The 27,598-nt window shown below is 56.2% G+C and overlaps 1 protein-coding gene across 3 annotated transcripts in view; it reads right to left on the minus strand.

The window, feature by feature from the left end:
- MDGA1 (MAM domain containing glycosylphosphatidylinositol anchor 1) overlaps positions 1 to 27,598 on the minus strand; it is a 55,341-nt gene that overhangs the window by 6,991 nt on the left and 20,752 nt on the right. The window contains exons 2-14 of one of the 3 annotated variants that reach the window (XM_058306669.2): positions 19,708 to 19,847; positions 15,090 to 15,264; positions 14,470 to 14,666; positions 13,516 to 13,648; positions 12,977 to 13,246; positions 10,822 to 11,151; positions 7,834 to 8,130; positions 7,099 to 7,383; positions 5,540 to 5,691; positions 4,600 to 4,777; positions 4,328 to 4,351; positions 2,877 to 3,029; positions 1,229 to 1,363 (exon numbers count right to left, since the gene is read on the minus strand). In XM_058306669.2, coding sequence (XP_058162652.1) covers positions 1,229 to 1,363; positions 2,877 to 3,029; positions 4,328 to 4,351; positions 4,600 to 4,777; positions 5,540 to 5,691; positions 7,099 to 7,383; positions 7,834 to 8,130; positions 10,822 to 11,151; positions 12,977 to 13,246; positions 13,516 to 13,648; positions 14,470 to 14,666; positions 15,090 to 15,264; positions 19,708 to 19,847 — 2,469 coding nt within the window. The remainder of the gene's footprint in view (positions 1 to 1,228; positions 1,364 to 2,876; positions 3,030 to 4,327; positions 4,352 to 4,599; positions 4,778 to 5,539; positions 5,692 to 7,098; positions 7,384 to 7,833; positions 8,131 to 10,821; positions 11,152 to 12,976; positions 13,247 to 13,515; positions 13,649 to 14,469; positions 14,667 to 15,089; positions 15,265 to 19,707; positions 19,848 to 27,598) is intronic. The other 2 variants (XM_058306670.2, XM_058306671.2) reach the window with 2 other exon arrangements.

The following is a 27,598-nucleotide window of genomic DNA, read 5'->3' on the forward strand; positions in this document are numbered from 1 at the left end:
GCTCCATGCGGTGCCTGGATACACTCTATGCTTTCCTGCCTCTGGGCTTTTGCTCAGGCTGCTCCCTCTGCTTGAGAAGGTCTCCCCTGCCACGTACACCTGGCTAAGTCCTTCCCACTCTTCTGAAGTGTCACCTCTTCCAAGAAGTCTCCCTGGCTTAAGCTGGGAGGCCTCTACCCTTCCCGTGAATTCTAGGAGTCCTTAAACTGCAGCAGCATCACGCCCATCCCCGGACCATTCTGTGCTCTGTGGGGTGGCGGCTATTGGGAGTCACATCTTCTTCTCCCTGCGTGACTCCTTAAGGGAAGGTCTGTGTCAAATCCCTTTTACCTCTCAATAGTTACATGCTGAATGAAGACTCTCCCATGACTACTCAAGGACATTCAGGGCTCCTTAAGGCCAGACCTCCCTGTCATTCATTCATTCTCATTCAGCTGAGCACCGCCACGTGCGCCAGGCCCTGTCTGGGCACGAGGGATACCTTCGAGAACAAGACAAAGGCCCCTGCCCTCCTGGAGCTGACGTTCTCCTAGAGGCAAGCATTGCGAAGGACATAACTCAGGGAAAGGGATAGCCCTCTCTGGTGAAATCAGTCGTTTCACATCGTCCTCTCCCGCTTGACTCTAAGTGCCAAGAGGACGGGGAACCCGTCCATTTGTTCACTGCAGCGTCTGATGCCTGGACAGAGCAGGAGCTCCTGACGTGACGGCTGACCTGATGAGCTCATTGATTAATCTGAGACGCTTGCCAGTGCCGTCTCTTCCAACAGGGCATTCCTTAGGTTCCTTAGAAAGTTGGAGTTACCATCACTGACAAAGCAACACCCTTCCAGCCCAGTGTTTAGGGCTTGGGGGAGTCAGACATACTTGGGGTGCTGCGTGAGGTCTTGGCAAGTCCTTAACTCCTCTGAGTTGTATGGTACCACTTTTTTCACCTGGTGGTGCCTCACCGGAGCCCCCGGGACACCACCTAGCCCCTGGCAGGTCATGCAACTTCCCGTTTTCCTTCATCCCTTCCATGGCTTCCATCTCCTCTTTGGAACCTTTTCCTTTGCAGACACAGGGAGCCTGATAATCTCGAGACCTCAGAAAGCTGGCTCCAAGCCCCTGCCAATCTTCTACCCACATCCCCTCCAAGGACCCGTGGTCCAGCCAAACTGGGAAGCCCCAGCCTCGCTCGGGCCCGTCTCTGGCCTCCTTCAGTCAGGCTGCCTGGTCCCCGGACTCACCGATGTGCTTTCCGTACATGTGGTAGAAGAAGGAGACGCAGTAGAACTTGGCGCTGGCATTGTAGAGAGGACTAACCAGCCGCGCCCGGTCCCCCAGCTCTCTGGGCCTGGATGTCTCGATGAACATGTAGTAGCCTGTGGGGGAGGGGGAGAAGCACCAACAGCCTCCTCCTCACTCCCCCACAGCCTCTTTCCAGCCGCTTTCTTCTCTGCCTAAACTTCATTTGTCTGAATCCACGGGGCCTCACCCCATCCCCCTCCACCGTCACCACCTCACAGCACAGCTTGGGGAGTCTGGCTCTCTATTCATGCGTTCTTAGCTCTACTGCAGTTTGTCTCCTTCCTGATTCTCTGTCAGGCAGGGCTGTGTCTCCTCAGGACTGGGGCTCCTGGGGCAGGGCTGTGTCTCCCCCCTCAGACTGGAGCTCCTGAGGGCAGGGCTATGTCCCCCCCTCAGACTGGAGCTCCCTGAGCCAGTGCTGTGTCTCCCCCTCTGACTGGGGCTCCCTGAGGACAGAGCTGTGTCTCCCCCCTCAGACTGGGGCTCCTGGGGCAGGGCTGTCTCCCCCCTCAGACTGGGGTTCCCGGGGTAGGGCTGTGTCTCCTCCCTCAGACTGGGGCTCCTGGGGCAGGGCTGTGTCTCCCCCCTCAGACTGGGGCTCCTGGGGCAGGGCTGTGTCTCCTCAGACTGGGGCTCCTGGGGCAGGGCTGTGTCTCTCCCCTCAGACTGGGGTTCCCGGGGCAGGGCTGTGTCTCCCCCCTCAGGCTGGAGCTCCTGGGGCAGGGCTGTGTCTCCTCAGACTGGGGCTCCAGGGGCAGGGCTGTGTCTTCCCCCTCAGACTGGGGCTCCTGGGGCAGGGCTGTCTCCCCCCTCAGACTGGGGTTCCTGGGGTAAGGCTGTGTCTCCTCCCTCAGACTGGGGCTCCTGGGGCAGGGCTGTGTCTCCCCCCTCAGGCTGGGGCTCCTGGGGCAGGGCTGTGTCTCCCCCTCAGACTGGGGTTCCTGGGGCAGGGCTGTGTCTCCCCCCTCAGACTGGGGCTCCAGGGGCAGGGCTGAGTCTCCCGCCTCAGACTGGGACTCCTGGGGCAGGGCTGTGTCTCCCCACCTCAGACTGGGACTCCTGGGGCAGGGCTGTGTCTCCCCACCTCAGACTGGGACTCCTGGGGCAGGGCTGAGTCTCCCGCCTCAGACTGGGACTCCTGGGGCAGGGCTGAGTCTCCCCCTCTGACTGGGGTTCCTGAGGCAGGGCTGTTTCTCCCCCTCTGACTGGGGCTCCTGGGGCAGGGCTGTGTCTCCCCCCTCGGACTGGGGCTCCTGGGGCAGGGCTGTGTCTCCCCCCTCAGACTGGGGCTCCTGGGGTAGGGCTGTGTTTCCTCAGCCTGGGGCTCCTGGGGCAGGGCTGTGTCTCCCCCCTCAGACTGGGCTCCAGGGGCAGGGCTGTGTCTCCCCCCTCAGACTGGAGCTCCCTGAGGCAGGGCTGTCTCCCCTCAGAGGGGACTTTCCTCAGGTCAGGGCTATCTCCTCCATCAGAAATGGAGCCCCTCGAGGAAGGGGCTATCTCCTCCCCCCTCCCCCCAGGTTGGACCCTCAGGTCTAGACCCCTCCCTGAAGAAGCCCCCCACTCCTGGTGGCAAGCCACGCTCCTCACCCTCAGGGGTGCCGCTGATGTCGGTGGGGGGGCCGGTGTTGGGCGAGCGCTTGGGGTTCTGGGTGAGGGCGTTCTGCCGGGTCCAGTCAAAGTTGTCTGTCAGGTCCTGGGTGTAGCCACAGATCTTCTCGTCCTCAAAGTGGCAGGTGTTGTCTGCATTGGGGTGGGGAGGGGAAGAGCTGAGGCAAGAAGTCAGCCTCCTCAGCCCCCTGGCCCAGCTTTGCCCTCCCCTCCACCCCTCAGCAGCTCCCAGGCACCCGGGCAACGGGCCCAGGATTTCAGGGCTTGAGAAACCAGGCAACAGGGCTCATGATAAATCTGTTCCCAGAACAGGACTTCTCGATCTTTTTTTTATGGCACAGATCCTTCTGGCATCTCGTTAAGTCTAAGAACTCCATCTCAAAATTACGATTGTAGGTGCATTAAATGAAATACGTAGGATTACAAAGGAAATCAATGACATTGAAATACAGTTGTCAAAATATATTTTTTTCAAAAACAAATTTGTGACAATGTAATAAATGGGCTTCTGTATTAACAAATTAAATCATGAGATCTAGTGTTAGGTCTAATTACTACCTTTGACTTTGAACTACTAATGAATGTAAATGATATTTTGAGTAGCTGCAACAACTGTATGGTGGTGTGAAAACATCTGATTTCTCCAGATGACAAAGTCACAGGTACTGATTATGCTACTGAGCTTTGTTGCAACATTCATTGAAGGAGATTTTAACTGTCTACTATAAGTTAAGGAAAACAAGGAAGTTGTTGGCTCTGCCAGGTTCCACATTAATGGACCCCTGAATTCTAAACATGGATCTCCTGGGGGTCCAAGGATCTGAGATAAGAACCTCTCTCTGCGCAGGGACTAAGCGGTGTGGATTAGCCTGGCCATTCTTTTTCTTTCTTTTTTTTTTTTTTGAGGTACCGGGCCGGGGATTGAACCTGGGACCCCATATGTGGGAAGCCGGTGCTCAACCACTGAGCCACATGGGCTCCCCTCGTTTGTTTGCTTGTTCTTTGTTTTTGCTTTTTCTAGGAGGCACTGGGGACTGAACCCCGGGACGTCCCATGTGGGAAGCAGGGGCTCAACCGCTTGAGCCATATTCGCTCCCTTTTTCTTTCTTTTTGAGACAAAACAGGGTGTTTGCTGAAGGAGTTGCCGGGGCCAAGAATGCTGCTGGATGAGGGCAAAGGGCCCCAAGATGGAGAAGCCCCCACTTCACTCCTGACCCTTACCCCCCAGTGAAAACCCCAGAGTAAATCCTGAACCTAAAGCTCTCAGGCCCAGCCCTGCCCCCTTCTGCTTCCCCTCCCGGCTGCCAGCCCCAGCCCCTGGAGACCCCAGGAGAAATCATTTTCTCTCCGGATAGCTCCCAGAGCCCCTTCCGCCCCCCAGGAGAGCCTTTGTGTCTGAAAGGGAAGGGGGTGGGGAGGGCGGATCTCACCTGACAGGTTCGGAGAGTTGATGGCTGAGAAAGCAAGTGGGAAAACCAAATCAGAAGGGGAGGCGTTGGAGCCATGGGGGGTGGGGTAACGGGGTGGGCTGCAGGGGACAGGGTCCTCAGAGCCAGACTTGGGACTTGGGGGCTTGGCCAGCAGTGGGGGCTGGGGTGGACTGTGCACAGTGGAGTCTGGAGCCCAGAACCACGTGGGGAGGTCGGAGGGCAGTCTCCGGGCACGAGATGGGCCCACCCTTCCCACGGCCGCCGCCACCTACGCTCCGTGTAGTGGATGACGCGGGAGGCCATGTCGCCGGCCCCGAAGGTGGTGTAGGGTGTGAGGCGGACCTCGTAGCTGTGGGGCACGCGGAGGTCCGTCAGGATGTACTCCAGCAGCTGCCCCTTCTCTACCCGCCGCACTGGGATGGCCTTGACCATGGCGTTGTGCTGGTTCAGCTGTGGGTACAGGGAATTCCAGATGCCCGGCAGGCCACGCTCGCCACCAGGCGACCAGCCCAGTACCCCGGGGGGCGGTGAGGCCTACAGAGTCAGGGCCTCGGCTTCATGGGTGAAAGGGGGCCACCAGCCCTTCCAAGGCTGTCCCAGTAAGAACAGCGTGCTGGGCGCTCTTCAACGGGCTGTGCCGGTATTCATTCGTTTAATCCTCAAAGTAACGATCCCAGGAGGTGGGGTGTTAAAACAACGACTCCTATTTTACAGATAAGGAAACTGAGGCCGAAGAGGTCTGTAGCTTGCCCAAGCTCTCACAGAACTGGGATTCTACCCTCGGTAGTCTGCCCTAAACGCTCACTCTTACCCTCCGGCCCAGTGCCCCTTTGCCTGGCTGGTCTTGCCCTCAGTCTCAAGACCAGCCAGTGACTCTGGCCTCGGATTCCAGAGACGCTGTAGGCAAAAGACTGGCATCCCCACCTCAAGAACAGATACTATGTTCTGTGGGCAGTCCTGACTCTGGCATCCCAAGACCCTGGCGGACCCCTGCCTGGTTCTCAGCTGTGCCCAGAGCAAGGGTCCGAACCGGCCAAGTCTCCAGAGCCTCCCAGCTCCTGCTGCTGGGTCCAGAGCATTCTCTGCCCCTGGCGCTCAGTGCAAAGAGGGCCGCTGTGTCCCAGCCTCTGCCTCCAACCCCTGGCGAGCATCTCCAGGGTCAGCCTGCATACTCCCCACCTGCGCCCGGGCCCCTGCTCCCACTCAGCCCACCTGGCGGACACTGAGTCTGTAGTTGAGCACAGGGTCCACGGCGCCGGGCTCCCTCTGCGTCCACTGCAGCACGTAGGAGTAGTTCTTGGACAGCTTGTGGCTGCGGGTGGGGTTGGGGGTGTCGAAGTAAAACTCCGGGCTGTAGGCTTTGGCTGAGAGGGTGGGGAGGGGCGTGGGGCCGGGGAGGGTGGGGGGACGGGGAGAGACAGAGAGAGGGTGTGGGGAGACCAAGAGGGACATGGTGAGGAGAGCATGTGAGGGGCGGAGAGGGGGGTGGGGAGGATGAGGGGGTGGGAGGAAAGGCGGGACGTGGAGAGAAGGATGGTTGAAGGTTTCCAGAGGAGAGGTGAGGAAGAGATAGAGAAAAGAGAAGTTTGGGACGAGAAGGGACATTAAGGAAGGTACGGGGAAAGAGAATTGGGGGAAAAGACACAGAAGGTTGGGGATATAGAGGGAGAAGGAAGAGAGAGGAGAGGAATAGAGAGGCAAAAAGGTGGGGAGACAGGGAAAGTGTGGGAGAACAGGGGAGGAGGGAGAGGAGGTGGGAAATGTCACAGGGGCCTCTCGCTGGCAGGGCTGGGTGGCGTGGGGAGGGGCTGGGGAGGTGGCCAGTGACCTACGGTCCTAGCTATGTTGTTGAGTGAGGGGAGCCCCACCAGGGCTGAAGGGGCACCCGGGCAGTCGGGAGCTGTTGGGAAGCAGGGGGTACCGGGGACTGGGGAGAGGCATGTCTGGGGCTCTCTCCAGGGCCTCTCCACATGGAGGCAGAGGGAGGGGACGTGGGCAACCTCGGAAGCCCCGCTCCCTGACCTCCACGCTCTCCACCCCTTTTGACCGTCTGCGGCCCCAAACAGCCCACCCCGTTAAGACCTGGAGAGGAGCTGGGAGCAGGACTGAGAGGGATTTCTGGGCGACACGCAGGGACCACCCCTACGTTCAAGAGAAGCTGTTGAGGGGCGTCTTCTTTCTCTCAGCTCCAGCCCCTCACATTGGAACTGGGGTTGGGAAGAGACCTCTGCCATCCGCAGTCCCCAAGTGCCAGGATAAGCGGAGTGGCAAGAAACGTCAGGGCACAGAGGGGCTTGAACGGCCAGGGCTGGAGGGGGTGGGGCCTAGGCTCCTGGGGGCGGGGCCTAGGCTGGGAGGGGCGGGGCCTTGGCAGGGAGTGCCGGCGGGATGAGAGCACGGAGCTTTGGTCTGGCCGGGTGGGCCCTGAAAGGGGCGGGGCCGTGAGAAGCCCTGGCAGAGGCTGAGCTGTGATGGGCGGGGCTTAAGGCGGGTATAGGCGGGCGGGAACAGGGAAGGCCTAGACCAAAAGTGGAGGGCGGAGCCCGCGCCTGCAGGGGGCGGGGCCATAAGGGGAGGTCATGGATTGGGTCCGGGCGGCACTTGGGCGGGCCTTGAAAAGGCAGGCGAGGCCCTGGCGGGGACACCATGGCCCGGCGTGGCAGGGAGGGGACTGGGGCGGAGCCTGGCCCGGATGGGCGTGGCAGGGCGGGGTCTGGGGCGAGGCCTGGCCCTGGTGGGCGGGGCCGGGCGGAACCCAAAGGGATGCTCACCCGAGACCTGGAACAGGCAGGCGGCCGAGCCCACGTCGTTGGAGACGCTGCACTCGTAGCTGCCGCTGCTGTCGCGGGTCAGGGCGTCGAGGCGCAGCTCGGCGTGGTCGGGGGCCTCGGCGGCGGCGGGCACGGCGGGCGGCGGCGGCAGCAGCTGCCCTTTGAAGCGCCACACGGCCGAGGCGATGCGCTGGGGGCCGCCGCGCAGCAGGGAGCAGCGCAGGAGCACCGGGCGGCCCAGCGCCTGGCGCACGTCCTGGGAGCTGGGCTCCACCTCCGGCGGGACTGGGGGCGAGGGGGCGGTCAGCAGGGCCTCGGCCCCGTGGGGAGGCGACACACCCACCCCTGCTCTCCTTTCTCCCGGAGAGTCTCAGGGCGGATACACACTCGCAGTGCCCTCAAACACACACGCTCCCAGGTGCGTTACAGCGCGCTAAGAGCAGGGTGCAGCGTCACGATGCTATCAGGTCCCTTGGGGACCCTTCCTCCTCCTTCATTCCCTTTGAATCAGGATATCTCTTTGCTCTCTGGCTCCCTGGATATGACGACGGGGGACACTTGATGGTGAAAGTGGGACAAGGATTAGAGACCTCCGTCTCCTGAGCATGGGTGTGTCAAAGGTTTAGGGGTATCAGCAGCAGGTAGAGGAGTTGGGCTGGACTGGGGCGAGGGTGAAGAGGGGACAGGCCGAGCTGGGAACGGGGAGAAGCAGCCCGGTGGGGCCACGGGACTCACACTGCACGTTCAGCTGCACCTGCGCCTCGCGGGGGCGCACGTTGAAGCCATTATAGCGAGCCGTCTGGCAGCGGTAGGTCCCGCTCATGTCGCGGCTCACGCGCTCCAGCCGCAGCTTCCCGTCGGGGGTCTCCTCCAGGGGCAGCCCAGAGGGCAGGAGGGCCGCCTCCTTGTCCACCCGGGACCAGAGCACGGGGGGTCGCGGCTTGCCGCGCACCTCGCACTGCAGCTCGGCAGGAGAGCCCTCCCGCACCGTCACCACTGCCCTGCCCTTGGGCACGCTGATGGTAGGCGGCACTGCAGGGGTGGGGGAGAGGGGGAGGAGCCTAGTTAGAGCCCCCCACTAACCTCTGCCTTTGGGCTCCTCCTTCCCTTCCCTCAGGCGCAAGGCCCCGTTCAGGCAACTCGTGTCTCCAAAACAGAACTCACCACCCCAAATCCTCTCCACCTCCTGGGGTCTCTGCCTCAGAAATAGACCTGAGTCAGCCAAGCCTATTCTCTCCCCTGGAACCTCTATACTACTAAGTGCTGGGGATTCCACCTTCAAACATTTCTGCTAAAGACAGGGCCTCCAGCCTCCAACTTCTCCTTTTTTTTTTTAGGAGGTGCAGAAGAAACTCCGAACCTGGTACATGGGAAGAGGCGCTCAGCCTCTTTTAGATTGATGGCTGTGGCTGGACCCTCCACTGTGGGGAAGGTAGCACTTGCTAAGGACAATGGAACAGCAAGACAGACGGAGCCTGGGGCCCAGAAGATTTGGTGGAGCTGAGCCCCCATACAACTTGGGACTGCTCACCTCTAGATTTCTTTTATGAGGAAGAAATACATATCTAGCTTGTTTAAGCCACTATTACTTGGCATCTTTCTGTTATTCACAGCCAAACCTAATCCAACTGAACACATTACTCATATGTGAAGACCTCCATGGGTCCCATCCCACATCACATCAAACAAATTAAAATGCACCCATGTCTACATTAAATATAATTTGTTCATTAAACAAGGGCAAGCAGAGGTCCAGTTGTCTAATTAGTATAATTTATATCCTATAAACATGCATACACTTATTGACTTTAATTTTGCAGTTTCTCTTTGTATTTTGGAGCCAACTAATTTATTTTTCCAGGTCTAAATCATTTCCACGGGGCCCTTAAAAGCTGCCATGCCCTAGGCATCAGGCCTGTGAGGCACACTGAGGAAAAGGTCCTGGGCCCAGTGAATTTTCCTGCCTCTAAAACATCCCAGCTCCAAGCTCTTCTTCAGCGCCATCACCCCTCCCCGCCGCCACCGCCAGTCTAAAGAGCCACCTCTCCCTCTGAGGTCACACTGTCCTCAGGTTAAAGCTCCAACTCCTCCCCGGCTTTGCAAAGGAGACCCCAGGCTCTGGATCCTGCCACCCCACAGCCTCTTCTCCCCTCTCCCACCCTGTGTCCCAGCTGCAGGACCGACCTGCACGGAGCACAATCCTGGACACACCAAGTCTCATACATATTGGGGGGCTCCCCCCATTCCTTCTGCTTTATCCTCCCCTGCGCTTCTCCACCCCCCTGGCAAAAGCCAACGCATCCTCTTTGGCGCACATGGAGCCAGCCTCCTCTGAGAGCCCCTCCCCGACCTCCCCAGGCAGCCTGGTGGTCCTTCTCTCGTATCCCTGGGACCTTTGGCAGACCCCTCAATTACCTCTGTATCCTATTTCCAAGGTTCGCCCTTCCCTTTTCCACCTACCGCTCAACATGTCTGTCTCCACCCCACCCCACTCCCGCAGCCTCCCGCTCCCACCCCCGGCCCCTCAGTGAGCTCTGAGGACAGGGCTGTCGCATTTTTGTGGACTCCCCGCTGCCCACCCAGGGCCTGGCCTGCAGCAGTGTGCAAAATGAATTTTTTTTTTTTTCAAAATGAATGTGTGGACTCTTCAGAAGCCTGGTGATCTCCCCAAGCCCTGCTCCAGCCTGCCCCCTTCTGGAAGCCCCTCCTGACCCCCTTAGCTTCACCAGGCTTCTCTCTGTGCACCTCACCCCTCACAGACACAGATGTCTGTGGAAGGGGCTTCCTAAGCCAACGGTCCAGTCTCTCATGGAGGAGAAACTGAGGCCCAGAGAAGAGGCTTAATTCAAAGTCAGCCAGCGCTTCAGTGCAAGGTGCTGGGGCCTGGTGGCGAGATTCTGGGGACCCTTTCCAAAGTCATCTCCTCCAATCCCGTTACTCTCAAAGTGTAAATCCTTCAATGGTAACTAAGCGACAGGCTCTGAGGTCAGATGGCCTGGGTTTGAATCCCCACTGTGCCACTTACTGTTGGGTTACCTTAGGTATGTCTCAAACTCTCTGAGCCTAAAACTCTCTTCTTTATTCAAAATGGGACTATACCCCATAAAGTAAATCATGAGGACAAATTAGAGAAGTATAAAGTCATCAGAGCACATAGCAAACAATAAATGCTAGCCATTATTATTTCATTACTGATTTTTATTATTATTGGAATAATCCAAACCCTTACGGTGGCCTCTGAGGCCCTGCACCATGTGGCACCTGGTGACTTCTCCACCCTCAGCTCACTCCATTCTCCCGGCCCCACTACCCTTCCTTCAGTTTTCCAAGTGGCCCGCATGCTTTCCTGCCTCCGTGCCTTTGCACATGCTGATCCCTTGGTCTGCATTGCTTTCCCCAAACCCTCCCTTGCTCCCCTTTGTGCAGTAAAATCCTGCCCCTCCCTCAGATCTCAGAGCAAACATTCCATCTCAGGGAACTCTTCTCCCACTCTCATGTATCGCTGTTTGCCATTACATATTTGTTACGTTATCTACAAAACGCCTTCCCGCTGAGTTCAAAGAGAGCAGAGACCGTTTCACTGTCTCCCACCACCTAGGACAGTGCGTGGCAGGTAAGAAGTACTTGATAAGAATGTGTGGGATGGACAAATGCTGCCCTCTCCTCCGCTCCAAGGGCCCCTCTGGCTCCCTCGCCCCTCCTCACTGCCTCCCAGCTGCCCACCTGTCTCAGAGGAGATGTTGACCTCCACAGCGAGGTCAGGCACAGGTGCCCCCGGGAAGGAAGCCACGCACAGGTAGGTGCCGTAGTCGCTGAAGTGCAGGTCAATGAGCTCCAGGCTGCTGGTGACGGCGGGCAACTCGGGGTCGTTGCGGGTCACCAGCAGCCTCTTGGACATGCGTGCCGGCTTGCCGTTCTTGAACCACTGGTAGGTCACCTTCTCCTGGGGCACCGCATCCACGTGGCACGACAGCTTCAGGTCCTGGCCCAGCTGTATGTTCTCGCTCTCTTTGATCACGTCGGGGGTGACCTGGAACGTGGCGTTCCTCATGGCTGTGGGTGGGGAGGGAGGGTGTGAGGCCGGGGGCCACGTCCCATCCCCGCCCAGACCCCGCTGCTCCCCTCCAACTGGCCCTCCTAGAGGGTGGGGGGCACCACCCCCGGGGGAAACCAATGCTTTGCTTTGCTTTGACATCGCTTCATTTGCTCAGACGTGCTTTTAAAAATTCAAAATAAGCTCACTGCAGAAAAGCAGGTATAGCAATGATAGTCACTCTTTACTGACATCGACTATGTGAGAGGCGCGCTTCCAGCACCTCACATGGATTATTCATTTAATCCATCCCAGTCTTTGAGGGAGGTAGTATCATTTTACAGTGGAAGGCACTGAGGCTCAGACCAGTTAAGCAACCAGCCCAAGGAAGTAGCAAACCTGGAATTCACACTCAGAGCCTGTGCCTTTAGCAACTACATTGCTTTATTTTTATTGTGTTGTTTTAAACCTTGAATACGCAAAATTAAAATTTTGGATGGATGCACCACAGCATGTGGTAGTGGTTCTATCTAGAGAGTGAGATGAGGGGAACTGAGGGACAATTTAAATTCTCACACCCTTGTGCGCTGTTGACTCTTTGCAACAAATTTGTGTAGTTTTTATTATGAAAGACCAATACAATCATTTTGCATGCAATGACATAAGAGCCTAGAGTTTAGAAAGAAAAGGCTCTGGGCTCTTTAAGAAATCTGAATCTTGCTCCAAGTAAGTCAAGAGTTAGAGAGAGTGCTTGATAAGTTGGGCACTAACTGGACAGGACACGGCAGCAGAAAGCAGGCCTGTACCGTGCCCTGCGGGCAGTAGCAGTCACCGCTGATATTTGCCGTAAATTGAGATATCTCACCAACGCAGGTTTTAAAGGCCAAATGTAACCAGGCAGAGAAAATCTTCTGACGGGAAAAGTACTATAGCAGGAAAAAGTAGTCATCAAGATAGCCACAGTCTTGCTCCTTTCTCACTCTACGTAAAAAGACCTAGTGAGTGAGCTTCTTTCTGTGACAGACAGACTGACTAGCCAGTGAGAGATGAACAAAGAAGAGCATCCAAGGCGACAGAAGATTCTCAGATGGATTTGGCAGAAGCTCTACTTTAACCTTTAAGCACTAATGAGCTGGAAACAAGCCTTAGTCTTAAAAAAAAACCCCAAATCCTTAAGTTGCACAAGCAGAAGAATTTAAAGTTTCCTTTTTAAAGCGGAGCAGCAAAACCAAGATCATATTGAGTAACTAATGATAATGACTAAGGCGGAGGTTTAGTAAGGAAACCATCAGATCATTCCCAGGTGTTTGTACTTTAGATCATAACTCAACTTTTGCATCATTTTTACATTTAGTAATTATCTTCAGAAATGCTTTACTGATAAAGTTTTATCTATAAAAGCATGTGGAGATGGATGTTATTTGCAGTTCAATTCAGTTCATTAATCATGTAGACACCATTGTAAAGTGGGAAAAAACAGAAAAATTGACTTGAAGGTTGAAATGGCCACAATTAGCTTTTCACAGCCTGTTTTCCCCAATCTAAATAAAAATGTAGGTAATCCACATTAGCCCTTCTTACTTTTTGGATTACTGAGGTGACCTTTAGAAACTCAAATTGTAAACTGTAAATAAAACTTCACAACAGTTTTCAACCTGGTGCCACCTGATGGCAGACACTGGAATTGCAGGGAAATCAAAATGCCTGGAACTGGACTCCTCAGAATACATCACCTACCAAGGGGAAGCAGACAGGCCCCTTTTCCTTATGATGGGGAGTTCCTGCAGGACAAGGACCCTGTCTGTTCCTGATTCCCCAACCCCCAGCCCTCTGGAGGCCACGTACATCGCACCAGCAGGTTGACGGTCTTCTTGGCAGGGTTGCCCACGTTGTTGGTAGCTGTGCAGTTGTAATAACCAGAGTCCTGGGCCTGTACTGAAGGGATGGTGAGGGTCCCACCCTGGGCCAGAGCACCCAGAGGCAGTGGGCCAGGCCCGTGGGACCACTGCAGCTGGGGTAGGGGGTCGCCTCCTGTCAGCAGACACTGCACTGTCACATTCTCCCCAGGGTTCACCACCAGAGTTTCGTTCACAGACAGCTTCAGAGCTGGTGGTGCTAAGAGGACAAGGAGGTGGTGTCTTAGGGGACCCTTGGGGGCAGGGTTGGATGTGGGGGAGATGAGGGGGCTAGGGAACCCATGGGTGCTGGGAAAGCCCTGGGGAGAGAATAGAGGGCAGAAGGTGGGGAGCAAGCAGACAACGGGGAGAGAGGAGGGCCAGGCGCACTAGTGGCATTGTGCTGAGGGTCCTGCAAGGGTTAGGAGGGGAGCTTGGCTGGGGAGTCCACCCAGGGAGCAAGGGACGTGGACTGGGAAGTGCCTGTACCCGTGATGTTGGTGAGCCGGAAGGTGATGGCTTTGTCCGGGATACCGCACACGTTACGTACAGACACCTGGCAGGTGTAGCTGGCATAATCCTGGGGCCGCAGGTTCTTCAGCTTCAGGACCTTGGTCTCCCCCTGGTCAGCAGTGGACCACTGGAGTGAGGGGCCTGCTTGGGCCTCTGGGGGCTCCCACACTTACTCCCCCAGTGCCAGAGGCCAAAGCAGGTCTGTATTCTGACCGCTGTCTCCCCCGCCTCCCCTTGCACCGCTCATCCCCAGGGGGCCTGAGCCTGAGGTGGCTGCTGCACTCTCTATGCCCATACCCCCAGCCGTGCCTGCTCAGGGGCTTCTCTGGCTCTGAGGCTGTTTGCAATGCCTGACCAGGACCAGGCCACAGTTTCCCCACTCTGGGAAAGGGAGGGGTAAGGAATCCTGTTCTGCCTCACAACTCACCCAAATGTGGGGCTAGCCCACAGGGTCTCACTGAACATGGGACCCCAACCGCCGTCTAGGAAAGCCGCCTCCAAAAGCCCTCCCTGGCAGTATGGCATTATGCCCACCTCCTGGGATGGGGGGGACCCTTGGGAAGGGGTCTGATCTCCTTGCCCCCAACTCCTGCCATGCCTGCCCACAGGTTCCCTAAACTCTACCAGCCAGCAGTGGGCAGGGATGACTTGCCGGCCCTAGGGGGTGTCTTTTCCCAACCAACAACATTCCTAGAGGGCATCTTGCCTTTGGGACACTCCTGTCCTCACCACTACCCCCTGACCTTTCTACCCCGGATTTTTGAACCCCAATGAAATTGTATGCTTCTGCTGTCCAAATAAAATTGCTGAAATCTAAGAGCTCCGGGTCAAGAAGCCTCAGCCCCTCGTGCCCCCCACCCACCGCCATGGGTGCAGGAGGCGGACCCCGGGGTGCGCCACGAGGAGACCAGCCCAGCTGCCCGCCCTGACCTGGGTGTAGAGGGGCTCATAGATGTCGACCCCGTTGTCCTGGCTATGGGACAGGGTGTCGGAGCCCCGCTTCCAGATGAAGCGGGCGGGCGGGTTGGAGTTGACCGTACAGCGCAGGAACACCGTCTTCTCCTGGTAGAAGTTGCCGCGCACGTCGCTCACCGTCTGATGCACCGTCAGCACTGGCTCGTCCAGGTCTGCAAGAGCATTTTTGCCTCCATGGACTCAGGGCCGGGGGACCCCACGGCGGGGGGGGGGGGGGGGGGGGCTCGGGCTACCGGCAGCCCTCAGGGAAAGCCGAGTCACCCTCAAGGGACACTTCGAGACGGTCAGAAGCTCGCCCACCCCTGCACGCTCGGCCAACCTGGGGGAGACAGAGGACTGGACGTGGTGGCCTTCCCACCTCCCTCCCAGCTGCCCCTGCCCCAGGGACCCACCCGGGGTGTGGCCCTCCTGCTGTGGGTGGAGGAAGAGAACCTCCACTCCCCTAGGGGGAGCTGCCTCTGCATTCTCCCCTGCCCTCCTCTTCCTCCCCAGCCCGCGGTCCCGGGGTCCGCGGAGGAGGCCCCCAGGTCGAGGAGGGGCTGCCAGGCTCGGGGAGGTGCAGGGCAGCGACTCACACTGCACGTCCACGCGGATGGACTTGATGGCGGGCACCCCCACGCCGTTCTCGGCCTTGCAGTAGTAGCGGCCGCCCTGCGTGCGCGCGATGCGCTCGATGCGCAGCGTCTCGTTGAACACCGACGTCTCCTGGAACTTGTCGGACGCGCTCCCCGCGGTCTTGGTCCACCGCACCTGCACCGGGCGGGGCAGACGCGGACCCGGCTGTGGGGGGGCGCCTCGGGGCCGGGTGCGCCCCAGCCTGCGCCCTGTACTCTTGGCCTAAACGCACGTGGGGCACACGCCGGCCTAGGAAAGGAACTCAACGGATGGGTGGCCGAGCGCAGGGGGTAGGGAGCCACGGTGTGGGAGGGAGGAGGCTTTAGATCTAGGCGTTGTGGGGCAGTGGTTAAGAGCGTGGAGTCAAGGGCAAGCTACCTAACTTCTGCTGCCTCCGTGTCCTCATCTGTAAGAGGAGAACAGCACCCACCTCAAAGAGGTACTCAGAGGACTAAATGAGTATATCAATAGTGCCTGGAAGACTGAAGAATCTGATTTTTTAGAAAATGTTATTCCACTCCCTAGCTCAGCAGCCTTGGGTGAGTTACTCAACTCCTGTCGGCTTCAGATTCCTCATCTGTGAAAGGGGTGGAGGTGGTAGCCAGCCTCTCAGATGGCCCCCAGTGAGCCCCACACCCTTCCGCAGTCCCCTCCCACTTCACACCTACAGAATCCAGCAGGGGTGGTGGTAGGTCGCTGAAGAGGTAGGTCATAGGAGACTCTCGTTACCCTTGCCTGTCTCTCTCTTTCTCCCAGTCTCTGGCCACTGGCTCTGGGGAAAGCCAGCTATCCTGTCTTGAGCAGCTCTATGCAAGGCCCCCTTGGCCAGAAACTGGACAGCCACGTGAGTGAGCTAATCCTTCAGCCCCAGCCAAGCCTCAGATGACGGCAGCCGTCACTGACACCCGGACTGCAACCTCACAAGAGACCCTGAGCCAAAGTCCCCCGCTCAGCTGCTCCTGGATTCCTGACCCACAGGGAATGTCAGATTACAAATGTTTATTGCTTCAAGTCTCTAGTTTTGAGGATATTTGTTATGCAGCAATGGAGAACTAATATGGCATAATATCCACTTTGCAAGGTTATTGTGACGTTTAGGGGGAAAAACATGTAAGATACCTATCCATTAGTCACTCAACAAATACCCATTAGTATTAACATTGCCTTAGACTATGGAAACTATCAAGGATCACATGAGCAACTTGAGTTTCTACTCAAAGCTGCCGGAGGATTAGGAAGAATGGATCAGTTCCAGTCAGTGAGGCGCAAGGATTGGGGGGTAGGGCCAGGAAGCTGCAGTCCTGAAGTTGGGGAGGACTGATAATTATTGAGACAGACCGAGGACCCTGATCTTGGAGAATAGATCAGGCCACTGGCCATAAAAGACTGGGGAGAAGCAGGTGAAAGAGCAGCCTTTGCCCTGCAGTGGAGGAGCTACTGCAGGCCAAAATGTTGGTACTCTATTCCCCTCCATGCGTTGACCCTGCTCCCATGGACTGAGAGGTTACAAAAACTTGGGGAAGGATAGAAGCAGTTTCATAGTCTTAGGCAATCCATACATAGTCAGAGGGTGCTTTGGTGAAGGAATAGGGCCATGAAAATAGTTTTTTTTTACCTTAATGTTTTCCAGTTTACCATGATTTATCTACATGGGGTTTGTGCACATACTGTTTGAGACTTGGTTTGCTTTATCCATCGGAGGGTTCTTATCTTTCTTCAATTCTGCAAAATTTTCAGCCTTTATCTCTTTAAAATATTGCCTCTTCTGTTTTCTCTATTCTTTCCTTCTAGATTCTGATTCTATCCTCCATGTCGCAACTGCTTTTTCACATTTTCCATCTCTTTGTCTCCTCCATACTGTATTATAACTGATTTCCTCAGAGCCATCATCCAAGTTACTAATTTTCTCTTCCATTGTCTCTAAGGTATTATGGCCAATTTTTCAAAAGATGGTTTTTTTAATTTCTAGGATTTCCTCATATATGAATGATCAGGTTTTTTATAATCTCCTGTTTTATGGATTCTATGTCTTCTGTTCACTCTTTGAATATTTTAAACATATTATTATAAAGATCCTTTCAGATGGCTCTATTGTCTGGTTCCTAAAATGTGATTTGTTCAATTTGTTGGGTCTGTGGACTGGCTCTCCTGGCAATGTGTATTTAAATATGCTTAAAATTTTACTCTGCAGGCTTATATTCAGTGGAAAATATCTTCCACAGAAGCCCTCCTTAGGCCCTAGGAAGCCTGTCTGCCGTGTGGTATTGTGGTGACCTATGCCCAAGATAGAAGGTCTTCAGTTGCAGCCAGCTTTTGTATTAATTTCCTCCTTAAGGTCTCCTCACCCCTTGGATGGTATAAGCACAGACTGGCTTAGGGCTATGATCTCTCATAGGTGACTCTGTCTGTACCCACAGCCTGAAGCAGAGTCACTCCCTGCTGTGACTGGGCTGTGGGACAGAGTCCTGGTCCCCACTGGCCGGTGGTGCCCCTCTTGCCGAGCTTCCAGCTTTAGGCTGAGAGTCCACTTCCACCTCACAGCCATGAATGGGCCTGTGTCCTCCACTCACATCCCCACGGGTGTAGTCATACTGCTGTGCCCTCGGGGACCAGGTTCTCCAACCTCGGCTCACGGCCATTGCTACAGATGCCTTCCTCACTTCTGATCCCTAGAGATTGCCCCTCTTTTGCTTTTTGTTTGGAGTAGAATATCCACGCCCACTCAGCGCCCCATGTTGACCACAAAGTGGGCTACGAGAACTTCTCTCCCTTGCCTCCTAGACTGGATACTCCGTGATGCAGGAACTGTACTTAGCAGGTGCTTACTAAATATTTGTTTTCATGAAATGAGCAAAAGAGAAGCTAGAAGACTGTTCACAGGAGAGGTAAGCCGTGACAGTGGAAGGGCAAAAGGAGGAATGAACAGAGTTTCCTTGGGGAATGGTGAGGAGGCAAGTTTGTCTCGAGAGCTGAGAGTAAGGAACGGCAGTGGGAGATCAGACAGGAAAGGCCAAATTGTGGAAGGTCTTGAGTTCCGCCCCTAGGAGCTTGAACAGGCTCTGGTAAATAATGGGGAGCCACTGAAGGTTTCTGAGCAGGGGAGTGATGCGATGTAGCAGGGGTGGGGATGATCACTCTGATAGCAGGGTGCTAGATGGAGTGGAGGGTGAGAGGGGGCGACTGGGAGGTCAGTTAGAAGCTACTGCGTGGTCTGAGAGACAGGACCTGAGGGAGGGATGGAGAAGGGAGAGGAGAAGACCCATGCAAGATGCGTAAAGAAAGGCCTCAGGGAATGAGATGGGGGAGGTCAGATAGGAGCCCAAGGTCTTGAGCTTGGCTTACAAGAAGAACAATGAAAAGCCACCGTTGGAAATAGAAAACCGTGCATGTGCACGCAGTCAGGACGCACATGACTCGTCCGTGGAAAGCACGAGGGGACACACACAGATGGCCAGCGCAGCCTAAGGGGAGGATGGCCGTGCTGCCTCCCCAGCCTTAGGGGCACCCGGCGCTACTCTAATAGTCACATCTGACGCAAACACCAGCCCGAAGACGCACAGCCGAGACGGAGCAAGCAGTGACAGCGGTCTCAGCTTGAAAGGGTCGAGGGGTCTCATTGTCCATCTGCTTGTCTCAAGGCCAAACCTACAAACGCTGTCCCTGTTCCCAAAAACTACCCAGAAAAGAGGATTTTGTATTTTACCACCCTTCCTAGGACCCAGCTGCAATCTTTTCTGCTGCTTATTAAAGGTCACAGAAACTCACCAGCAAATTCCACCCAGACCTCCAGCCCCCCTCTTCCCTGACTCCTCCCGCCAGCCCTCAGTAATAATCAGTCAGCACCTTCCTGCCTGAACCCGAGAACTGGCCTGTAACAAAATTCATCCAGCATTTCCAGACACTCAGCTTACACTGCTTTCTAATTACTTTTAGTCTTTGAACCTGGAGAGCATGGGACTCGCCCCCTGGAAACCTCCTGAAATAGAGACTGTCTCGTATTTTACTTTTAACTCCTGGAGCCCCTAACCCAAAGATGGCTATGCTGGGAGGAAATGGGCTAAGCTACGAGGAACTCTGGTTCTGGATTCAAATTCTGCCCCATCCTCGCAAGAGCCATGGGACCTTGGGAGTAACCCAACTTGCCCAAGCTCTGATTCTTCAGCTAGAAATGGGGGTACGAAAAGTGTCCTCCTAGCATGGCTGTGAGGATTCAAAGAGAAAACACTGGAGCAAGCACTCAGCATGGTGCGGGGCACACGGTCCGCCCGTTCGCACTGGCTGCAGGTGCACCTATGGGACGTCTGCCCGACAGGTACACAGAGTGGAGTGGAACGGAACAACGACATTCAATTTTCCCCCTCAGCTGTCAATTTTTTTGCTGGTGAATAAGCCCACAGCCTTCAGCCCTTCCCCACAGAGTTAATTTTCCAGCAATTTCCCCAGGCCCTGTCTTCTGTTTACTTGCTGCTGTGCGTCTTTAGTCCACAGCTCCTGCTGCCTCTTCTCAAGCCCCGATCCCCGAGCTGGGGAGAGGCGCGAGGGAGGCGGGGTCCGAGCCAGGCTGGGGAGGGGTCTTACCTGGGGCCGAGGGTGCCCGGTGACGAGGCACTGCAGCACGAGGGTGTCCCCCTCCCGGATGGTGTAGACGCGCTCGCTGATGTTGTCTTCTTTGACCACACACGCCTGGCCCGCGTGCACGATCTGCGCTTGGGCCGGAGCTGGCGGGGGCGGAGCGAGGAAGGGGGCGTCAGAGGCACCGGGGCCAGGTGGCCAGATGGGGTGGGAGGCGCCCTCCTGGGCGTGCCAGGGGAGGGGTCCGTGTGGCCTCCCCAGGCCGCTCCTCAGAGGCCTGACCCCGCTGAGCTCAGCCAAGACCCTGCCGAGGACCCCCCGGCCAGGCCGGAAGGACCAGGGGCTCCGGGAAGGGGCAATTCCCTCTTAAATGAGCTAAGGTATGCGAGGGACTTTGTTTTTTTTTTTTTGTCTTTACTTATTTTTTTAATGTTACATTAAAAAAATGAGTTCCCCATACGCCCCCCACCTCCCTCACCCCACTCCCCCCATAACCACAACCTCCTCCATCATCATGAGACATTCATTGCACTTGGTGAACACATCTCTGAGCACCGCTGCACCTCATGATCAATGGTCCACACCATAGCCCACACTCTCCCACAGCCCACCCAGTGGGCCAAGGGAGGACATACAATGTCCGGTAACTGTCCCTGCAGCACCACCCAGGACAACTCCAACCCCCAAAAACGCCCCACATCTCATCTCTTCCTCCCACTCCCTACCCCCAGCAGCCACCATGGCCGCTTTCTCCACACCAATGCCACATTTTGTGAGGGACTTTGTAATCCGCACAGACCCAGCATCTCTGTCCTCGCCCCGCGGCGGTGGCGCGGCTGGTGCTCCACCCAGAGCCCCATGTCTGGCAGGTGCATCCGTCCCCCCCAGCTGCTGCCTCGGCTACTGAGAGGTCACAGCCCTCCCTCACCTTCCCCCAGAGAACTGCCCTTAGCCTTAGCCGACCGGGCGCTGCCTTAACCAGAAACGCCTAGATTCCCACCCCTCCAAAACACTCGGAAACCGAGGACCGACTGGTAAAGGCCGGCCCCCTGGCCTCAACGGGGGCGGCCCTGAGCCCGCTGCAGGGCTCCCTGCGGACCAGGCTGAGGTGGAACACGGCCAAACCCCGTCTTTGCTTGGCTGCTTCCCTCAATCCCATGCAGTTTCTCCTGCCAGCAAGTCACGCGCCTAAACTGTACCCCTGCCCACAACGGCCCCAGGCCCCGCTTCTAGAGAGCCCAGCCCAAGAAAGCAGACCCCCAAACCACAGCCCGCACCCTCCCCCCACCAGAGGCCTGTTGATTTTCCCTCCTCGCTCCCGGAGCAGGTGCCCAGCTTCTCCCCCAGGGACAGAAGTTCTCACGGGTGGCCAGGAGCTCCCCGAAGACCGTGGCCCCTCCCTGACCTCCTGTGCAGTGCCCAGGGCATGGCTCTGGCCAAGGCTGGGGGCCTTGAACTTGCCAAGCCCACAGCCCCTTCTGCAGGGTCCAGCCCCACTGTCCTAAAGGCAACCAGCCCACCCAGGCGTGGCCTTTGGGAAGGAGGGACAAGGCCCAACGTCAGACCTGTCTGCTGCTGGGAGAGACTAGACACGGGGAGAGCTGGGACAGAGCAGGAGGGGACACAAGAAGCTGAAAACAGAGTCCCTTGTCCTCAAGGAGCTCAGAGGTGAGACGAAACCTGTGCATCCAACGTGTACCTTCCTGCAGGAAGAGTCCTGCGCCTCTCCAGCCCCCTGCCTCCTGAATCCAGCCTGAGTGCGCGGCTCCCCCAGCGCAGCAGCAGAGGGTCAGCCCTGTGTGTCTGCCAAATTCAAGATTCTTCTTCCTGCCCATCAGGGCGTGAGCTTCATCTTGGTAGGCCCAGCACAGTGGGCGCTCAGTGAATGTGGAATGGATGATGCATTTACAAGAGCATCCCAAGGCGCAGCTGCTAAGCACCCTAAGAGAGGGACAGAAGGCCCTGGAAGGTCAAAGGAGGGCCACATCACCACCTGCTAGAGGAGGAACTACAAAGGCTCCACGGAAGAGGCATCTTCTGAACCAGACCTCAAAGAACAGTGAGGCTTCAGGCTATTTGACAAGCAAATGTCTCAACATTACAGGAGCTGGAACAAACCAGTAGTGATCTTTGGGTGTTGATTTTCTCATCTTTAAAATGGAAAGACCACAACCAACCCTAGAAGCTCCAAGCGTGGATGTGATGGTAAGACAGAATAAATGAAAAGCACTTAGAGAACAGCATGTTCTGCAGATGCCAGGAGGAGGGCCTTAACAGAGTCTCTTCAACAAGCATTTGTGGGACAGACATGAACTAATTACAGAGGTAGGGTTCACAGAGGCAGCCTGGCAGCAGGTCACAAAGCTTTTTGGGTAGCCATCAGGATGACATAGGCTGTGATTGGTCATTAGGGTCTCTGCAAACAGCAGTGAGTTCTGCAAACAGTGGCAGCTGTCACCAACCCAGAGTCCAAGTGTCCCGGTGACCATCCCACCTGCCCGACTGCCACAGAGGACTGAGCCTAGGACAGTTGTCAGGAGACAAGCCGTGTGACATTGGGCAAGTCACGTCACCTCTCGGGGCCTCAGTTTCCCCAGCCAAAAGAAGGGAATGGATCAGATAACCTCGAAGGTCTTTCTCAACATGGACTTTCTATGAATTTGGTAACATACAAGATACACCCTAGAACCCGGGGCCTGGGCCTGCAACTGTCATCCCTGCAATGAAAATGCATGAAAATCCCATCACATGGAGAAGAGAGCCGTCTGTGGCCGAGGTCTCCAGGAAACCTCATCAGGATATACAACCCACCAAGAGGCGACGTGCGTGCCGGTTGCCGATAAGACCAGGGGACCACATGGATGCCTCCGAGAGGCCCGGGGTGACGCTCAGCAAGGAAGACACCGATTAGCAGGCTCCGGTGGAAGAGAAGCTGCCGTCCTGGACAGTGTGGCCTGCCTGGAGCGAGGCGGCATGGTCATGACAGAGGCTTTGGTGGCTGATAAGAAATACTGAAGAGGACCTGCAGAGCTGGACTCTCTCGGGGCACATCCTGCGCGGCCAGGAAAGACGGGGCCTGGTCAGCTGGCCCGAAGCCTCCACCCCCTGGCCAGGTGCATCCTCCCTGCAGATGGGGCCATGAGTGGCCCTAGTGGGAGAGGAGGTTGTTAAGAGTTTCCAATTCCCTCTGATGACATGAACTGTTACGATAATCCAACTCTAAAACGGTATAAGCACTTCGGAAGAAGCTGTTGGCAGGACCTACTGAAGCTAAACAAGTGTGTACCTCAGGACACAGCAGTTCTGCTCCTGGGTATATTCCCCACAGAAATAAGTGCTTGTGACAACCAAACAATAGGCCCGAGGACACTCCTAGACCTTTATTTATTGAAAACAAGAAACAATCCAACGTCCATTAGGAGTAGCGTGGGTCAGTAAATTATGGTATATTCACATGATGGAAATATTACAGAGACGTAAAAAAGAATGAACCCCTGATAGACACTGTTGAATCTCAGGCACAATTTGAGCGAAAGAAGTCAGACAAAAAGGGTATAAAGCGTCTGATTTCGTTTATTTGAAATTTAAAAACTGGGAAAACCAATCTTATGGTAAGAGATCTATACAATGGCTGCCCTTGGGGGAGGCTTTTTGGGTTTTGTTTTTGTTTTTTCTTTTTTTATTATCTTTTTTTTTTTTTGGTTAAAAGATACATAGATTGGGGGAGGGTTGGCAGGGAGAAGGTGTGGTCCCCTCTGGCGGGTGGGGAGTGTCCTACATCTAGATCTTAGAGGTGCTGCACAGGTAAACACACATCAAGTTATTTGCTTACAATTTCACTGTACCTTATATCCCAATAAAAAAGGAAAAGGGAAAAAAAAGAGGGCGCATTCCCCTCCCTTTGGTGACATTAACCATTGAGATGCCGGTTTCCTTTGAGGACCCTAGCCGCTACACTCACCCAGCGTCCTTTACTCTGACCCCTACTTGCCGGGCCACTTCCGGTCTCTGAGTGGGTGCCTTGTGGCGGGAGCGCCCACTCGTCGCCACGTACCCCGGCCCCTCAGCGTCCTGACACGAGCCAGCCTCCCTGCCTCGGCTGCCCGGGACCGCTGGCACCGCGCCTCTGACCCTCGATGCACAGAGACCGCACCAAGGCCCCGACCCCAGGGCTCTGCCCCCGACACCCAGCCCCAGCTCCCTACCCCTGGGGAGGCACCGCCAGCAGCAGCACCTTCCGATTCGAAAGGCCTGGGGGCCCGGCCTGCATCGGGAGGCAGCGCGGCCTAATCACTTCGTTCAGCCAGAAAAAAAAGAAAGGCTGCTGAGCAGGGAGCCAGGCTGGGTGCCGGGAGGCCGGCGGGCGTGAAAGCTGAGGACCGGCTTCCCAAGGGCCTCGCAGGGGAGGTGGACGGCAGGCAAGGAGACAGAAGTCGACAGGATGGCTTCAGAGCGTGGCAAGTGCTCCGGCGCCCCTGGCACAGGGGTGTGTGGCAGGGGAGCGCGGGAGAGGAAAGAGCCGCCTTAAGGAGATGGAAAGGGGAGCACGTGGACTCAAGACAGCCTGGGGCCAGTTCCTGGCTCGGCTGCCCACTAGCCCGGTGAGCTTGGGCAAATCTCTTCACCTCTCCTGAGCCTCAGCCCCTTCATGTGTCAGATGGGAACGATTCCTTCTCCCAGGGCTGCGGTGAGGAGTTAATGCAGCATGTGAAACCACCTGGCCACGGAGTAGGCGCTTTCTCAGTACACGGCAGCTCCGAGCAATCTTAAGCCAGCCAGCGTGGGCATTTTGTCGATCCTGCCCTTCTCTAAGCCACCCCTCTCCCCTGGAGGCTGCAAGCCCTTGGAGGGAAAGGACCCTGCTTTATCCGCTGGGTAGGTCAAGGTCACAGCGACCATGCAACATTTCCAGGCTCCTGGCTGCATTTCAGCCCCGAGAGGCAGAGAGGGCAAATTGTACTTGGCCGTCTTTGGCAGAGATGGAAGCTGAGACCAGGAGAGAAGGAAGTGCTTCCACCCAGTCGCTCGGCTGCAGAGCCTGGGGCTCCGTTCCCCGTCCCATCCTCCATGACCCTCACCTGGTATCACGGTGGAGCCTGCTGAAGTGCAGACCCCCAGCCCCCACTCTTCAGGGGCGGGGCCTCCGGTTCCTACGTATAACAAGCTCCCTGGGAATTTCAGAGGGGCAGTTTAGATTTGATCACCTGTGCTTAACACCTCACGGATAGAAAACCCAAACATGATTCCAGAACCAAGGATGTATCCTCGCCTCTGGTCCATGTGACTTTTCCTACTTCACTCTCTGGAGCTCTATCAACAAGGGAAACAAAAACGCGTCTCCCAGCCTGTGTGCCATAAACTGTTCACGGGAAGTCCCTAGCAGAAGACTTCCACTGCCAAATAAAGACACTGCATGTTCTCTCTCCCTCGTGGAGAGTCGCAATACACAGGAGTATATTATTAAAGGCTCTGAAAAGTCCTGCAGGAAACGTACCATGAAACTCAATTTAATGAGGTGTTTTTCAAATTCATTTTGACCCTAAAACCCTTTCTTCATAGACTACCTCTTGACAACCTGAGAGACAGCAGTGTACTGGAAAAAACAACATCAAGTGATCTGAAGAAGAGCTGATCTAAAGCGTAACACAAAGCGGACCGCCGTGGGGCTGTGTCAGATGCCCCCTTCCCCTGCCCGCTGGTGGAGAAGAGCAAAGCAGCGTGAGAGATGCCGCCCAGAGGGTGGCACTGTAGTGACAACAAGTCCCGGCAGAACGCTTCCCAACTACCAGCTCACTCCCTTCCTTGCCAAAAAGTCTGTACCCCGATTTGCAGGTGAGAGTGGGGGTCACTAGCACCCAGCAAGGAAGCCACAACCCCTCAGAGTACTCAGGTTCCGACGAATTCCATCCTGTCCACTGGGTTTCCAAAGAGAATTAATTCTCACTGAACTTGGAGAGAGAATTTCCTCCATGGCTGCCGGGCAGGGCTGGGGCTGCTGAAAAGGCACAGGGAGGGCGGGGCAGGCAAACAGCCCCGTGAGCAGGAAGCCTTGAGTAAAAGCTCCTGGCGGCGTTCTTTCAGGTCTCCTCCCACCCTCCACGTATAAACACCACTCGTGGCTTGGCCGTGGGACCCTCGCCCTGCTTCCTGCCCCCGCCTGATTCTCTAAGAGAAGGGGGTCTGCAGGCCGAAAAACTTCCAGACAGGTTAGGGGAGGAAAGAAAGGGGCAAGGAGAGCAAACCGGGGCTGCCAACTTCCTTGGAGCAGGTTCTATCTGCCCAGTTACCAGGCGGCAGGGCAGGTGCCACCCACCTGACCGCCTTCCACAGGCATCGCCGGGTGTTCCAGGCCAGGCAACAAGGACTACGGACCTGGGTTCTGGTCCCAGCTTGCATTAGGCAGTCCTTCAACCAACCCTTAGTCGGTGTGAGGTCTGGGGGGTTCGGGGAGGTATGCCATCCAGACCCTGCCCCGAGGAAACGGGTCGTCTAGAAGAGCTACGTAAGAATGATACAGAAAGAGGCCTGTGGAGAGGCAGAGAGGGAGCTGGGAGGCATAGCTGCCAGCTGGAGATGCCTGAGCTCTCCCAGGGCTTCCCCCACGCCCCCGCAATAACCATAAGAACTGTCATGTATTGAGCATTTACTATGTGCCAGCACTGTATCGAGTGCTTTAAATCTATTATCTAATTCATTGCTCTTAACAAGCCGTTTACTATCCCCATTTTTCAAAGGAGGAAGCTGAGGCTCAGCAAGGTTAGATAAGCTGCCCAAGGAGGCACGGCTGGCCTGGAGTCTGACTCCCTGACTCTCGGGGTGACCCCCTTCCCCCCCATGCATGACCACGGCCCATTCTCGGCTCCTGGCACAGCGCCAAGGACCCAGCAGGTCTCGGGACAGTCACTGGGCTGCTGATTGGGCCCGTCTGCGGCATCCTTAGAATCATCCCCCCTCGCCCTGACACCCCTCACCCTCCCACTCCTGGCTTATCGATCCTTTTATGCATGTAATGCAAATGGTCACTTAATAATTTAGCGGAGTTAGGAGCGCTGAAATATTAACAGGCTTTTCTCTTTTAATTAGCTGCTCGGAGAACGGCGGCTGGGGACCTGGGAAGAGGCTCTCCAGGAGGGCACCTGGGCCACCTCCTGCCAGGGATGGCACTCTGAACCCTCCTAGGGGCCGCCGACCAGCCAACGGGACCTCTCGGGAAAACGAAGCCGGCCCTCTGCAGCCGGGGGTGGCTGGAGCCTGCTGTGCGTTCACTGCCAGCCGGGGAGGGGTGGAGGGCGCCAAGTCTGTGCACGAAAGCCAGAGCGAAACAGTGGCCGCCACCCCCACCGTCTCCGCTGGCCTTGCCTTCCCGCAGGCCATCTCGAGGGGCAGCGCCGCGGACTCTGGCCGCGTCCACCCCTGGCCATTCGCTCGCAGCTCGTTTGCCCCCTAGGTCCAAGCTGACTCCCCGTCCAGCCAAGCCTTCCAAGGGCACATGGCTTTTATTTTGCTCTTGATCCCCAGATTGTTTCTGTTAATGCCTCCTGAGCACCTATTATGTAAAATGTCCTGCCTCCAGGATACAGAGCCAAATAAACCACAGCTGTGCTCCGTGCAGACCCTCTGCCCTCTTCCCGCTACATACCATACTAGAGTCCACTCTCCACCAAGAGGCTCTTTTTTTTTTTTTTCTTTTCTTTTCTTCTCATCAAAACAAAGGCCATATTCAGCCAATCTCCCCTCTGGCCACAGAAACCTCTCCCCAACCCAACAGTCCGCGACTCTGTCCTCTGGGTACAAGCGCCCTATCACTGATGAAGAGGTGCCAACGAAGGCCGGCAGCCGTAGCCGGAAGATCAGTGCACCAGCTGTTCCCCCAGCACCGTGACTGAGCATGAAAACA

Source organism: Dasypus novemcinctus, chromosome 11, assembly GCF_030445035.2.
Source record: "Dasypus novemcinctus isolate mDasNov1 chromosome 11, mDasNov1.1.hap2, whole genome shotgun sequence".
NCBI classification, from domain to species: Eukaryota; Metazoa; Chordata; class Mammalia; order Cingulata; family Dasypodidae; genus Dasypus; species Dasypus novemcinctus.